At 33.7% G+C, this 17,785-nt stretch overlaps 1 protein-coding gene across 4 annotated transcripts in view; it reads right to left on the bottom strand.

Annotated features, from left to right (window-relative positions):
* The window catches only part of LOC113403803 (dystrophin, isoforms A/C/F/G/H-like), a 580,208-nt gene that overhangs the window by 59,302 nt on the left and 503,121 nt on the right, over positions 1 to 17,785 (bottom strand). For all 4 annotated transcript variants that reach the window (XM_026644400.2, XM_026644401.2, XM_026644404.2 and 1 more), the window contains one exon: positions 15,630 to 15,796. In XM_026644400.2, coding sequence (XP_026500185.2) covers positions 15,630 to 15,796 — 167 coding nt within the window. The remainder of the gene's footprint in view (positions 1 to 15,629; positions 15,797 to 17,785) is intronic.

Genomic DNA, 17,785 nt, shown 5'->3' with positions numbered 1-17,785 from the left:
TATGTAACAGAAAGCGTCCATCCAGACGTTAAGTTTAAATTTATTTCAGTAAATTCGTTAATTACTATACTATTATTTGATATCGAGTCAAAGGGCTTAATCTTGTATGTTCGTTAATACCGAGCGCTAAAACTGAGAAAGTCGGCAACAAACTCACGGAGGGACCGGAGGGAGGAAAAATTAAATAAAATCCTCCATAACGAGCCAAAGCCGTAGTTCGCTATTTAATTATGAATTTATGAGCAGCGGGGAAAATGCAAACCTAGGCGGTCGAATTGGTACACGGGACATGAGCGAGCGATAAGCGGTAGCGATTATATTTACAAACAAAATGGACAATTATCATTATCATTATTTTGTATGGTATTTCGTTTAACTTTCATTAACTTTTAAACAGTATTCATTTAAATCAATTAAATAATTCTTTTTTACAACTGAAGTCTAAAATAAGAAAGAGACATGTTTTTTTAAACTACAATCGCAATATTACAAATAAAGTTTTTATTCAGTAATAATAATAGACATGACACAATGTTTACTGATTTTGCATTGATTTAATTTTTTAAGCAAATTCTTCTATTTGGCATATTACAGCGGGAAAAAACACAATAACCGCTTAAGCTTATGTCTTTAACCTCTATACATCAGCTGCACCGTCTCTCGTCCTGTTTCTGGTTAATTAAGACACTGTTTTGAGTGGCACTTACAGCGGGCTACATAAATAATGGACAAAGTATTTGAGAACCGTATTTCGACGGATTAATTATGAATTTCGCTCGATATCAGCACGTGGTGAATATTATGTGGTATATCGTACGACGGGGTCTCACGCCGTAGTACGATAATCTACTTATAAATACATAAGGTCGTAAGTTCACACGGTGTCTATTCGATTTTTAACTCTATTAATATATAATTATTTTTATCGTCTCCGTACAAGTAACAAACGTATAAATAGAATGCATTTTTCTTTAAATAAAATATTGAATTAATTGCTTATAATAGATGGGAGGGATTTGAAGATTTGTTGTTTATCTATGTAGTACCTAACACATACTTATACAATCAACATATAGTAATACCTTTAATTATATCCAAACAAATCATCGTATTATATATATCATTAAACATAGCATTTAGGTTATATATATATAGCACATATAAAACGAGATTGAATAAGCTAAATTGTCTCCTTACTTGGAGGGGAGGTAGTAGAACATATACAGAATGCTACTTATGTATCCGACGTTACCTAGATATAAACTTTAAATAATATTTAGTTTAGAAAAAAACGATAGGCGTCGTTGGAAACCCGGTTTGAACAAATTTTTTTTTTATGATATCGTTAGGCGGACGAGCAAATGGGCCACCTGATGGTAAGTGGTCACCACCGACAATGGCGTTGTAAGAAATATTAATCATTCCTTACATCACTAATGCGCCACCAACCTTGGCAACCAAGATGTTACATCCCTTGTGCCTGTAATTACACTGGCTTGAAGGGTGAGTTCAAACCGGAACACAACAATACTGAGTACTGCTGTTTGGCGGTAGAATATCTGATGAGTGGGTGATACCTACCCAGACGGGCTTGCACAAAGCCCTACCACCAAGAAAATTGCTTTCGTCATATATTATATATCGAATAACAGACACAATAAAATAAACTAACAACTTTTGAGATTTTTTTATTAAAAATCCCGTGTGCATTGAAATAGAAAGAGACAGACGAAGAGAAAGAGAGGGAAATATCGCTTAGAGAGATTGTAACCTTTTTTTCATTACGTGACGTTTTCTATCAGTTCACTCTACTGTAAGTCGCGTAAAAGGACTTCGGTCCAGAAATGTTTTTTCGGAATATTCATTCAAAATGTAACATGACTAGATGTAAAAGAGACAGATATATATAATTCTGTTTTATTTTCACTATGTATATACAGCGTGTCGTTGTACCACAATAACCGTCGTGGTCAATACTAATTAAGTATTAACTGTGATTTGATTGCTCATTGGTCGCTGTGGTATTCCGATGTTGTTTTACTAATTACCACATACCCTGGTTTGATCAATCGTGTCATAGTTATTTAACAGTTAAAAACTTTGATCTATCTATACGTAACGCTATATTTAAACGTAATTTTATTACTGTCGGAAAATATAGTGGTCAAGTAAATTATGACAGATTTCAGATTGTAAAACAAAAAAGGGACCGCGCGAAATATTACTGAGAATCAAGAAAAGCGAATACTAATTCCAGGTAATGTGTGTAGTAATTAACAAATTGTTATGAATAATAATTTTATTGAATTAAAGTGACAGTACTTTTAATATATTAACCGAAATCCGCGTCGTTGGCGCTAATATATGTATTCGGTTTTGATTTTGTTGCTTCACTAGTAATATTACCTGAGCTCTATCTGCCCTTGGTATACATTATGAGAGGCAGATTTTCATTGAAATAGACTTGTGTACTTTACATATACTTAAACACTTTGTCGAATTTAATCAAATTACACTGAAGTAGGGTTTAAGAAATTTTGAATGATTATTTTACAAAAAAAACTACAATCGGTTCTGAATGTAGTTAATTTTAAGGAATTACTAATATTCCAGCCTTTTGTATTCTCTAGCACTTATAAAATATATTCTCGTGTTGCGTATTTATAAATAAAATAGCCTTTTGTTATAGCCATGTTTATTATATCATATTACGTGTGATTATCGAATGTCCTTCTAATGATAACCGTTTTGTTCAACTAATTGATCAATTAAATACAGGAGCATGTAAACAATTCAGTAATTAACTATGTATATTACACAACATTTGTAGCCTTTGGACGTTATTGAAATTAAAATGAACGTAAATCGTGGAAAGGCGCCTAAGATAGATAGAAAGCTGCACCAGTATTGGTTCCACGTGATGGAATTTTACATGAATATGTTTTCTTATCAAAGTAAAACTCAGTGGTAATCGATTAAGATTATGCCAGTTCGACAAAATATATAACACAGGCGTAGAGTTTCATAAAATTCATTCTAAGCGGAGGTCTACACCCAATAAGGAACCAACCTGCCAAATTTCATGTTTGTAGTTGTTATAGTTTTTGAGATTTCGTGATTAATCAGTGAGTGGTATTTCGCTTATATATATATATATTCTTTATATATATATAAAGATTATAAATGCGAAAGTAGCTCTGTCTGTCTGTCTGTCTGACTGTTGCTCTTTCACAGCCAAACCACTGAACCGAAATTGATGAGATTTGGTATAAAATTTTTCATGTTCTTCTAATAACAAGAAACAAATTATTTAAACCGTAATCTACTCGATCAACGTAAATGTCCTTTGATTCTTAATAACAACAAACTATTCTCATAAATTATTTTCTATTTTTTTTTTTACTATATACAATTAACAACATTACATAATCGCAACATCAACTATGGAACGTACGAAAAACATACAAACTAATATTATAAATGCGAAAGCAACTTTGTCTGTCTGTCTGTTGCTATTTCACCGAACCAAATTTGATGTTATTCGATACGAAGCAAGCTTGAACTCCAAGGCAGGTCAGAGGCTACTTTTCTATACTTAAAATCTGATGACCATCCCTAAAACGCAAGCGACAACAAGTGCACTTATTTGTTCGCTTAGGGATGTGCAGTAGATTCAATTGCATTTCTTAAAGACTCTACCTATAAGATCGATAAGTATAGAGTTAATAGAGTCGATTTTGTGTCAATTTTACACACAAATGTGTAAGATTGAGAACTGTTTATACGATTGTCTAATTATAGCAATTTCCATAAAGTTTTCTCGAAAATTCCAATTATCGAATCACCCTAGGACAAACAGTCACTTGGTGGTAGGGCTCTGTGCAAGCCCGTCTGGATAGGTACCCCCACTCATCAGATATTCTACCGGCAAACAGCAGTACTCAGTATTGTTGTGTCCCGGTTTGAAGGATGAGTGAGCCAGTGTAACTCTGTAGTAGCACAAAGGACATAACATCTTAGTTCCCAACGTTGGTTGCGAATTGGCGATGTAAAGAATGATTAATATTTCTTACAGAGCCGATGTTTATGTGGTGACCAACTACCATCAGTTGGCTCTTTTACTCGTCTGCCAATATACTATAAAAAATATACATTTTTTTATTATCATTGGGTTAGTTACACCCAGAGCCACAGAATTCACTGAATTACCCAAAAGCGATATCATAAAAAATGATTTCTAGAAATCGTATAAAAATCTAGTTTTCATAAAATGCATTTGCATGTTGGCTTGGATCCAGCTTATTACCATATTGGTGCTATTAACGGTTGGTCGATTGTCTAGGATTAGCTATGTAGGTTACCTACATTCTAATGGACGAGATCAATTGCAATTTGTAATGATAGACCTTGATATTACGATTGGCAATGGTGTCATTTACAACTAAGCTAACATTGAAATCGTTTTGTCTTTTCACTCGTATGAAAAGACTATTTTATACGATTCTAATTTAATTAAGAATGAAACTAGAGGAGGCCCTTCCAATGGTAGGTCTTTGAAGCTCTACCAAGTTAAAAAGTATAACATTATTAATATTAATCTATCTTGTATAATAAAAGCAAAATAAATCTCAGATAGTATAACATCCACAAACTTGAAATTTGTTAGGTAGGTTCCTTGTAGGGTGCAGACATCGGTTTAGAACGAATTTTACGGTACGCCTAAGAGGATAAAACGGGAGTTTGTCATTTATTAATTCGCGCGAGGAAAGCCGCAGTTTCAGCTAGTAACTGAATAAACAAACGTACCTTGTTCATCAAAGAGGAAAACGAGGATTATGCCAATGTGCGAACTTTGGCAACTAAGATGTTATGCCACATGGGACAGTCTATCTGTTACACCAGCTCACTCGTACTTCAATCCAAAACACAGCCATACTATGTTTTGCTGTATGGCAGGAGAATATCCTGATTTAGTAGGTGGTACCTACCCAGATTCGCTTGTGAAAAAAGAGATACACACATATGTACGTAAATATTAAAATTTTAAAAAGTAAGTCATATGTAGCCATGTGCCAAGGCATATTCGATATTTGTTACAATGCTTGGCGGTTGATGGTATTTTGATCAAAGTAATGGTAGCTTGAGGGCCAATGTCTATGGAAAGCCACGTAACACAAGGTTGTTTATTAGCTTTCGTCTAATTTTTTATAAAGATCACAATTAAACGTCCTCTTTTTAAAGTCGATTAAAAATTGATACTTACAATGTGTCTACACTAAAAAAATGTATTAGATGCGAAATTTACCTGAAACAAAAAATATACATTTAATAAAATTTGCAAGTAAAACCACAAACGCCTATAGAGTTAAACTAGTAAAACAAATACATGTTCCCGATTTTCCTTTTGTTGTTGTATAGTCATGCTGAATGAATGAGCCGGCGCCGGCAAGCCCATTTATCTGTCAATTGAAATATCACGATCCCGCGAGAACTGGTTTCGGGCGGTTTGAACTTGTTTCTTTAGCGAAAGAAAATGAAATGTGCAAATTTAGAATCGTGTACTCATAAAAATATATATTTGATTACGATATACTTAAAAATAAATCATATTTTTAAAAAATATAGTAAGAAAATTGTTCTTACGTAATATTATAATTCGTTATAATATTTCTTTCAATTTTTCAGTGAATTTTGGCAGGTTTCTTTTTATACAATAAATATATTGGCTAAGTGGTCTCTATCTGACACTGACATTGGCTTACACAATTAATCATTTCTTTTTTCTTGTCAATGTAAACCATAATAAGTTGCAAGTATAAAACTGGCTACGCCAATTGCAAAGTCAAATAATAAAAGCGACGTTAAATCAAACACCTGTGAGACAAAATTAGATTGATTTAAAAACTTATGGGCGCCAAGAACAAAAAACTTGATTGTATTCTATAAATAGATTTTATTTCCTAATATGCGCGAAAGGGGTAAGGGATCTATTCGCTCAGGAAGGCACACTCCCCACGTTAAATAATTATCGGCGTGTTTTTTTTAAATAAATACTTATAAGTTCTAAGCTAGCCAGCCGAAAGATCAACGTAGTATTTATAGTAATCACGAGTTCTTAAACGGTGTTATGAGCGACAGTGCGAATCTGTAAGAATTCACATCGTATCTCACACGTGAAATGTTGAGATGTACGCTTTTTTGATACGTGTTGAAAGTTTTTATATTCCGACATTCGAAGCTCGTCTTCTATGGTGAGTTTCGAGTTTCTTATCACAGAATAGCTCTACATTTCGTCTTTTATGAATTAAATACAATATACGATTCAATTTAAACCAAAATCCCGATACGCTCGGACATGACTCACAGGCCTTTGTGGTGAGGATCCGCTTTACAGGATTATGGAGTTTAATTCCATGAAATCTGTTTGAGGTTTTCGATGTACATCGTTCGTTATATTAAGGTTGTTTGTTGAATATTATTTACTATGATTTATAAGAAAGATTTATATATAACAGTCTCTTAATAGGAATAAAATATAACGCATGATTTTATGTAATAACTTTCAGTCAGATATTTCAGATTAATTTAAAATTGATGAACGTAAGACACATTGAACTCACCCAGTGACAGAAATACGCGAATCTAAACCGAAAATTGCGGGTTCAAGCCCGGGCAGACTAATTTTTAGCAATTGAGCTGAGATGGTCCAATGGCTGATTAAGTGTACATTCTTTTAATTTATTTTTACAAATCTTCTCGTGTACGGCGTTGAAGGAAAACATCGTGAGGAAACTTGCATCCTGTATCCTATAAACTGTATTGTAGCAGCGTGGTGGAATATGCTCCAAATATGATCCTCGAGAAGAAAAGAGACCTTTGATCAATAGTGAGACACGTACATGCTGATAATTTACACTTATTAATTATGATCTCTTAAAATTTGAAAATATACATTATTAAAGTAGGCTCAAAAACGCTCTTTTGAGTCATTTCACGAGGTTAATATTTTAATATAAAGTGGATTATAAATTGAAAAGAAACTTCAAGAAAATCAGTAGTTTTTCAATCAAATAAGCCGGATGGACTAGAGCTGAGTTGGTCCAGTGGTTAGACTTGGTTAGTTACGCGTGCAAATCCAGGCAAGCACCACTGAATTTTCACGTGCTTAATTTGTGTTTATAATTCATCTCAGGCTCGGCCGTAAAGGAAAACGTGAGGAAAGCTACATGTGTATTATTTCAACGAAATTCTGCCAAATTAGTATTACACCAACCCGCATTGGATCAGCATGGTGGAATATGCTCACACGCTCTCTTCAAAGGAAGAGGAGGCCTTAGCCCAGCAGTGGGAAATTTACAGGGTGTTAATGTTATGTTAATCAAACAACGTTAACAGTAATATGCATTTTCATGTAACCACTATGCCGTTAAACTATTCAAGCAATGACAAATTAATATATACAAATAAAATTTGATTTATTTATACACAAATATATGTGATAAACTTTCCGATATTGCAATAAAATAATAATATAGAAACTGAAATTCAGCACATAAAATTTAACTCCAATTAACGCACCGTATATTTTAAAATGCATATATATTTGAACACCTATTCTTCACACGAGCGGGTCGCGCGGCGTCACATGTTAATTTATGCGTGTACACGTTTCTGTCCGTCTCTGCTTTAGGAATATGCATGCTACGCAAATCCAGCGTGGTTCACAAACACGCCGTACGAATGTGTTTTTATTGAGTCGTGAGATAAATTCTGCGTTGTTTGAATTTTTTTTATACTAACTCTATCACGAAACTTTTGTCGGCGGTTTTTCCGAAATAAAGCCTATCGTACATTACTTCGATGTATGCTAGTTAAGCAAAAGATATCAACCATCCTATACATTCCCAATGCACCAACGTTGGTAACTATGTTGTTAGATCCCTTGTACCTCGAGTTCTTCAAACCGGAAGTAAATAGTGCTGTTTAGGAGTAGAATACATGCTCAGAGGGATTCTTAATGGGCAAATTATGTCAAAGTACTTTTTAATTATATAAGTTGCATTTCCCTCTATTTTATGAAATATTAATAGAATATACAGTATATATATATTGTGGAGTTGTCTATGCCATTATATGTGATGTTTTCTTGACCGCTTTGGGCCTCGGTGGCCGAGGGAGACCAGCCAACTACGCAGGGCATATAAAAGCGCCGAAGTGTGTGTAAGCACAGGTGCCCCTAATTCTCATAATCTGATGGGATCGCCAATCGGACACGACCGGAAATGGTTAAGGCGCAGTACCAATGGCTATACGCGCTTTCCAAGGCACGGGGGTATACATACTTCCAACTTCAAGACTCCGCGCTGTTATTAAGAATCTTTCGATAGAAAAATCAATAACTGTTTGTCGGTCCGTTCTGGGGTTTGAACCTAGGCCCTCGGGATCTGCGGTCATATAACTAGCCACTAAACTAAAGAGGTAGTCAAATTGTATGTTACAAATAAACAAACTAAAACAAATGTTGATATATATATATTTAATAATAATTGCATCAATTTATGTGTTTTAGGAAAACGGGAAGTAGAATAGATTATCTAGAGAAGAATTCAAAATGGATTCTTGTAAAGCTAACGAGCTGCGATCCTTTGCTGAATCTTTTGTCTAGTGACGTATTATTTTATCGATATAGATATTATTATCGATACTTTTTAATCGGTTTTTCTATATAATTATTTTTTAATTTATTTGAATAACATAATTATATTACCTATACACAACAACTTAACATATTTCGGGGACAAAATAATCTTAACACTTTTAATTAATATTTAAAATTATGTTCTAAATTTAAACGTATCGAACAAATGTTACTTTCGTTGACCTACGCTGGCTTACGTAATGTTGATTTAGTAAAATACTTTTGCTATTTTAAATTCGAAGTAAGAAGACTAAATAAGCTAGGTCAACTAGCACTAAACACATTTGTAAGTAAAGCTACTTGTTTTTGATAAAAAAATATTTACATAATGACTGCCTTTCAATATTTTTTTAAAATATAAAAAAAAAAACAAATACGTTAACAGCAGATGTTTATAGTGCTCAATTAATCAGCACTACACGAAGCTATCGACTTTGTCAGTACATGAAATCATCGACATTGTCACATCACTAGTGCGCACTCATCGCAAGTGGTCGGGTAACGACATCGATAACGAAGCCAGCATTGTTATCGGATGCAAAGCGAAGCTGACTTGCCACAATTATATCTCATTTTTCACTGGCGTACTCGGATTTGGCATCGATATATTTTGTGTTAATATTTTTAGTAATCATTTTGATTGTTATTTGTTTTTATTTGTTTAGAGTTGTGTTCGTAAATGTAATATGATGCTTGATATGGCGCACGATACGTAGCGCTATTAATAAGTACGTCGCAGTATCCCATCAAAATATATAACTATATATATATAAATAATCAGCCTGTAAATTTCCCACTGCTGGGCTAAGGCCTCCTCTCCCGTTGAGGAGAAGGTATGGAGCATATTCCACCACGCTGCTCCAATGCGGGTTGGTGGAAAACTATATATATATACACGTATAAAATATGCGTCTGGTTATTTATGTATTTGTCAAAATTAAAGAATTTCTTTATTAACATCGTTCGTCCTCTCGGACTATTAACACACAAAACTACGGAGCCGTGAAAACTGAAATTTGGAACATAAGTTTATTTTATAACGTGGACGCATAGATGTTATATACCCAGATTGAGTGTCGTACTCCCAAAAACTAAAAGAAACGAGCCAACTTTATTATCTTGGTGTGCGTGACAGCTAGACTTGACACTCGCCGAACATCATCTATTTTTTTGACGCGTTCTCAGTCTTGACATTCTATCTGGACATATAAATAATCAAACCAAGCTTAGCGTAAGCGGAAAAGATTATTGGAAATATCAAATTTAAAGATGAAATAGGAAAAGGTGAAAATTTGAGCGAATTTTACCCGTAATATGTCAGAACAGCTATTAGTAATAAATATGTATATTTAAATGTTGACTACAGCTGCCACGAGAAAGTAGCAAGGAAATGTTCCAGTACTGTAAAAGCTCCTCTTTTGAATAGAAGATTTCGAGGTTATTCCAGGAATGCAGATATATTGATACACATGTGGCACTTTCATCTGACTCGTGCAGGTTTCCTCACGATATCATCATGTAATCACAATGTTTATCGCTAAGCACGAGATGAAATATAAACACACCTTCAGCAAACGAAAACTCGGTACTATGAACCCAAAATCTTTGGTTAAGTTACATGTTGTCCTAACTGTGATACTTGGAGGTTTGGCTTTGTGAAAGCCTGTCAGCAATACTTAGTGTTGTATTTCAGTTTAAAGGTTTGAATGAGCCAGTGTCATACACAAGGGACATAACCCTATTAGTTCCTAAGTGTGGTGGCGTTGGTGATATGAGATCTTTTGATTTTTCTTACAGTACCAATGTCTATGGGCAGTGGTTACCACTTACCATCGTGTGGCACATTTGCTACACCGCCCAGTAAAGACATGACCATTCACGAGCTAAAGAGCATAAAATATGTTCTATCAGTAAAGCCATATGGGCACATTTTAATAATATTTTTCCGTACTAAGTAACTTAAGCAATACGGTGAATTTATAGTCATAGTTTAACTAGCTTGTGTAATTATTTGTAATTAGTAGATGTTATAAAATAGTTATGAAAGCGGCGACTACCGTGTCTATGTTTATTTTATATTTAATCGATTTATGGTGCTTTGGTTATAATATTTTGTATGTAATATTTGGTTTGTCTGAATGATATTATTGGGATGTTTTTCTCTGAGATTGAATTTTAAGCGGTGAATTTTACTTGGTGGTGGGGTTTTGTGCCATTTTATAGTACCAACTCATCAGATATTCTGACGCCAAACAGCAGTACTCGGTATTGTTGTTTGAGCCAGTGTAACTACAGGCACAGGAATATTATATCTTAGGTTCCAAGGTTGATTGGATTGGTGATTTAAGGAATGGTTAATATTTCTTACAGCGCCATTGTCTATGGACGGTGGTGACCACTTACCATAAGGTGACCCATTTGCTCGTCTGCCTACCGATACCATAAAAAATTTGATTCGGTTTCGTTTTATGAAAATATAAATAAACTTTTTAACTTGTATCAATATAACTATTTCTTATTTCACATCGCTGTTCCAATTCGGATAGGTGGCAAGGTTTCCTACCGACATATGTATTTTCTGATGATGAATTGCCGTCACCGGGCATGGATATTCAATTCTGTCTCGGTTTTCACTTTTAATCTTCGCTTAACATTAAGTTGTTCTAACCACTGGGTCATCTCGGTTCTATGTGAAGCTCTTCAAAAAGAGAGCCCTAGCTCAGCAGAGGGACTTGCAGGATTCACTTTACTATTTTTTATATATTTCTGTTGTATAACAATCGTATATATATATTTTTTTTATTATTTTTTAAAACGCAAAGCTATTTTAATTACGTTTTCTGAGAGTACTTGAAAACTTCATTTTATGACGAGATTCCTCGGTTTGAGAAAAAAAATGCTCACGAAGTATTTTTATTATAACGAATGTTCTAGATTAAAATTTCAAAAACCTACTTTTTATTTATAGTATTTCTGAGACGTACATGGTTTCGACATGTATGTACCTATAGTATAATTATTTTGTACAGTTCAAATCAAATCAAATCAAATCAAAAATCTTTATTCAATATAGAAGTGTTTACACTTGCTTATTGATTGTCAAAAATCTACCAATATTATTAGTTAATATACTAAGTACATATATAAAATACAAAATTAACATTTTAAGTCATGAAATTTTGTAGGTAAAATGTGCGTCCTGATGGTAAGTTCTCACCACCGCCTATAGACATTCCTTATATAGACAAAGCGCCACCAATTTTGGGAGAAAAATTGTCTCTCGTGTCTATAGTAACTGGCTCACTCACTCTTCAAACCGGAACACAAAGACGGACAGTAGAGTTTATGATGAGTGAGTGGTATCTACCCAGATGGGCTTGCACAACGCCCTCCCACCTACCAAGACCACTAGTTATCATATATACATGAGTGTTGGAGAAATTTCAAACCCAGAGCGTAGATTAGGGCGAAGTCACAATGGCCGATGCAATTAATCGGAACACGCCTGGCAATTACGACATAGAATTTATAGAAGTGGCTTGTGAGCGAAACTAGAGCTCATCAAACGAAAATTTTAATTGACAAGTTTTATGTATAATCAAATTTAACTGTTCGTTGAAATGATTTGTTTTTATGACCCGTTTGCATAGGATATATGATATAATTAAATTTATTTTTTTATTTTGGGCTTTGTACATATAATTTTGAATAAAACATGTCTAGCATTTTTGTATTTCTGAAAAAAAAAAATGTTTATTAAAGAAAAATATCTTAATATTTCGCAGAGCAATAAAAGAAAAGAGGTCTCCCAGCAGTGGGACATAACAGTACTACTTAAGTGACACTGTCTATGGGTGATGTGAATTAAAATTTATATCATTCACACTTCGCCAAGTTTCATTATAGAAGAAATGATTTTAGTTTATGACGTACTAAATGTATTAAATTATTATTTGTTCTAATTATCACAAAATCTATAATATATTAAGAGCTTCCTGGCCACTTCCAGGTATTTCTATATCATCGTTGATTGCATATTATTAAGCATTCATTGAACAGCTGATATTCAGGTCAGCATGGGCGTGATCTGGACTTCACGAGGGATATAAATCGTTTGAAAGCAGTCGCATACTTCCTGATCATCAAAGACTAATAACATTAATATTAAATAAGCTATTTTTATTTTTATGCCAACTTTGTTATGGCCTTCAAGATTTTAATTTCACAAATAAAAAAAATAAAAAAATGTTTTTTTATACATTAATAAAAATGTAATAGCCTCTAAATATAGCAGACGTATATTAGTGGGCTACAACCACTTTATGATACTCAGACCTCGGTCCGTAGGTTGTCTGGAAAAGATCACCGGTTAAGTGATATTCCCGTCCGTTGCAGTTCATGCAACTTTTGGGAATCCTTGTGTATATTTTAGATGTCAGTTTTGTTGGGCAATAAATTATTTAAATAAATATATTCGTTCCAAATACAAAAAGTTTAAACTAGTTAAAACTGGTATGAGTCGATGGTCTTATATGTATCTGCGTTGAAAACGAATCTTTGACTAATAAAGACTTATAACGCATGATCACGCTCAGTGGTCCAATAGTTCTTTGTATGTTGTAACTCATTTTGTGCAAAGCCGGATGTCCGGGACTATATCAATGTGATGAATAAAATTTGTTTAAACGGACACTAGTAGTTCAGATGAGAAACGAATGAATATTATATGAATGTTGAATACGTTTAAGCTGTTATAGCTGTTAAATCAAATTATGGGACGAACATTCGGGGATAAACTATTCAACAAAGTTTTATCACAATCAGATCAATTACATTAACTGCCTGCAAATTTCCCACTGCTGGGCTAGGGCCTGCTCTCCCTTTGAGGAGAAGGTTTGGAGCATATTCCACCACGCTGCTCCAATGCGTATTAGTGGAATACATATGTGGTAGAATTTCGTTGAAATTAGACACATACAGGTTTTCTCACGAAATTCCTTCACCGCCGAACACGAGATGAATTATAAACACAAATTAAGCACCTGAAAAGTCAGTGGTGCTTGCCTGGGTATGAACCCGAAATCATCGGTTAAGATGCACGCGTTCTAACCACTGGGCCATCTCGGCTCATCAGAATAATTACAGCATACAAATCTATACTAATATTATAAAAGCTAAAGTAACTCTTGTCTGTCTGTTGTTCTTTCATGTCTAAACAGAGAACCGAATTCAATGATATTTTGTATGAAGCAAGCTTGAACTCAAAGGACGGACATATTTTTTATCCCTAGCACCTGACGACCAACCGTGACCAACGGGTGATAATTCATTTTGATATATATGGAAGACCATGGAATAAATGTCAATGTGTGTTTTATTATTTAGATTTTAGAATGTATATGTTCCATCGTTAATCGACGACCTCCGTGGTCGAATAGTGCGTACACCGGTTTTCGTGGGTACGCCACTCCGAGGTCCCGGGTTCGATTCCCGGCCGAGTCGATGTAGAAAAAGTTTTCTATATTGTCTTGGGTCTGGGTGTTTGTGGTACCGTCGTTACTTCTGATTTTCCATAACGCAAGTCCTTTAGCTACTTACATTGGGATAAAAGTAATGTATGTGATGTTGTCCAATATTTATTTATATTTATTTATCGTTACTGCGGGATTAAGTAAAATGCCCGAGTTTTAACACATACTTTATAAAGATCGCTCGGTGGGTTGCGAGACAATTGGCTGAGCTTTTCGTAAACATCTCTCAGTATTAACAGCTGGCTTGTGTTTAATCCTCTGTTGTGGATTTAGCTTAACAATTTAAGAGACAGTATACTTTTATTTTATAATATAAGACTACAGAAGAGGTAAGTAACGCTTATTGAAATTGTAGCTACCATCCCTTAAATAGCCAACGTACCACCAATCTTGGGAACTAAGATGTCATATAAGTCGAATCAGACCACAGTAATACTGAGTATTGCTGTTTTTAGGTGCAATGTCTGATGATTTAGAAGTACCTACTTAGTCGAGCTTACACCAAGTAAACGTAATGACATCCACGTCTACTATCACAGAATATATAAATCTTTATTTCATCGCATGTACTTATTAAAAATAAAGTATTTTACACAAAAATATATTTCTAAATAAATATGTTAAATTATTTAAGCGCAGTTAAATACTAACTCAGAGCACTTTATTCGAATTGGATTTCACAAGCACTTCCGACTCCTAATTTTACAAAACTATTTTGTCAGTTTAAGTTAAACTTTAGCATCGGCACCGGTTCCGAACGTCTTCCGAATAGAAAAGGCAGGAAACTCATTAGCAACTCTTAAAAACTCTTGATTCATCAATTAGATATCACTTAAAAAATTTATTAAAGAAAAAACTACTTATGAATTCTATGGTTTTTACTATATTTTATTTTACCATTATTAATAATATATTTTATCATTGTTTTTGTGTTTGTATGTTTGTATTGTGTCATTATCAACCGACAGGATAAGATCTACTAAAAGATTTATAAATCATTTAAATTTTAAAGTAATACATAGAATACTTCATTTATTAATCGTGTGCCTCAATTTTTTTAGAAATTACCATACGCCATCTATTGGGAGATAATTGGAACTTACTGAAATCCTGACGTGTCGAAAACATACTAATATATTTTCAGGACATTTTGTTTAACGCCCTCTACACTTTTTAACGTGAACTACGTAAACAAAGAATATATATTGATCGTCTCGGCGTCTAATACCGTTTACCGGTAGATGGCACTGATACTGTTTTAAACATATAATAAATTGTATAAAAGTGTTGATGCTTTATCAAGATTGAATTTGTTTTATGAATAAAAAGTAATTAACAGATCTCTGTAGTTTTTTTACATCCAATCATTGTACACTATCCAATTATTTGAAGCATCTTACCTGTACAGCGTCATCCAAGCATCGTCCCCACGCGTCGCTCCTGTCCACCAGCGTGTTCCATTTATCAGCTAACTTGGCGACTTCTCGACGAATGGATCTCGACAGTTCCCTCGCCTGCTCCTCCGCTGTGCGATAACCGCGTGAGTCTCCTTCGCTGTCTCTGCTCACTGTTGAAAAATATATCGATTTAAGATTTGTCTTTTTAATAATCTTCATTATTAGTTAAGTTGATGATAGTATTTTTCATATTTTTACGATAGAATGCCAAGGAAGATGATGGCCTTACTTCGTGTGAATAATTTCTCTAGAGAAATTTGACATTTGGGTACCGTAATGTTTCACAAACTAACCATTACATCACTTATCGTGGAATTGACATTTTTTTCCAATTTTATCTTAGCTGGCTCCAATCTTGTAGCAAATTCTGATTGCTAGTACTATTTTTCCAAAAAAAATCTCACTACAGTTATATTGTGTCTAATATTTGGTCTTTATAATTCCATCCAATTTTCCATCAGTATTACTATACTCTATGAGTTACCTTTATAGTCATAGATTTTGCCAGTAGATGGCATTGCTATTTTTTCACGCTCCCCTAATGTAATTTGTTTACCAGAGAGTACAGACTACTTAACATCTATAATAGTGCAATAATTGCTTGAAGACGGACATCATGATTTGCAATCAGTCCTTATAACCAACCATTATAACCCTACTAAACCGGTTGAATGTTATATCTCTTAGTTTATTTATTTTATTCAATGACCTACTATAATTGATCGGGATTCAATATCTGGATCGCCACTAGTTTTGTTATTTAAATTTTGAATTTGTATTTAATAAACATCAAGAGAAATTTTCAATACTAATAAAACGTTCTGAATTTTTCTTCCGTTCCAGGCAGTCGAGGTTCGTTTGAACGCTCTTAATATTTAATTTTCAGTTGAAAATAAAGAATTTAATAATTCCATCGTTATTTCCGCTGGATTCTCTCTGTGATTGAATTTAAAATTGCATCTTTGTATTTGTGAATTCTTGTATATAATGTTTATTACCGGGAATATTTGTCTCAGATGGCCCACCCTAATGAAACAGAATATTGTTGTTAGTTTTTCGTATATCAACGCCAGCCGAAATGGACAATGGCCAAAAGTGGAAAGTTTAGAAAACTTAAATTTAAGATTCGGATATCGTTAGCAATCGAACATTGAATGCTTAAATCCTGTCTACGATGTATTAAAACAAGGATTGAAACTCTTGAAAATGATTTTTGCTCAGATTTGAACATGAATTCTTCGGATACGATCCGCGTCTTCTCAGATAAACTATACTTCCCGTAGTCTTAAATTAATCCTCGATATTTTCTCTCGTATTTTGAGACACGGTATACCTACTTCTCAGAGAAAAAACCCTAATGATCCGTTGTATAAAAACGTGAGGATTTTGAGGATTGACGTGCCGTACCTTAAGCAATTTTATATACTTGGGGGAAGGATTACGGAAAATAAATTTAGGCATTTTTTTAATATGAGGATGTCATGTTTCAACTATTATTTTGATAAATAATAAAATTTCGCTAATTTTGTTAATAGTTATTCTTCCGATTATTAGTTTTTAATTTAATTGAATTCTTATTGTATTCTAATGAGCTATACATGAATATTCTTAATAAAATTTTATAATGACTGACTGACATCTAGTGCATACCTAACTTTATGTCTAACAAGATGAAATATCGCATAAAAAATTCTACTGGAACGTATGTGAATACTAAGTGAGTATTTTTCCAAATTCATCTCCTAGGGAGTTAAAAGGAGGATGAACGTTACATACGTCATCTAAGAGGAGGAAACATAGGATGAAAATCTGTAGGGAAGTTCGTCATTTTTAAAAGTTAGTTTTATAGAAATCAGGCTTCTATTAAATTTTTGATAGTAAATCCCCCAAAATGGGATGAAATTTGGAATTATATTTTATAAAGAAGTTCGAATTGAAGATGAGTTGCGTAAAGAGCGTATCATGATCAAAGTAAACCGGAAGTAGAGGTTCCATTTTTAAATTATATTTTTTAATTTATATTAATAAAAAATAAATAAATTGTATGAGATCATAATCATGATGTATAGATTTAAAAGTAGAACACTTAGACTGTCTGA

The sequence above is a fragment of the Vanessa tameamea genome, chromosome 20, assembly GCF_037043105.1.
Source record: "Vanessa tameamea isolate UH-Manoa-2023 chromosome 20, ilVanTame1 primary haplotype, whole genome shotgun sequence".
Lineage (NCBI taxonomy): Eukaryota > Metazoa > Arthropoda > Insecta > Lepidoptera > Nymphalidae > Vanessa > Vanessa tameamea.
Note: the sequence above shows the minus strand (reverse complement) of the source record. Positions and strands in the feature narration are given on the sequence as shown.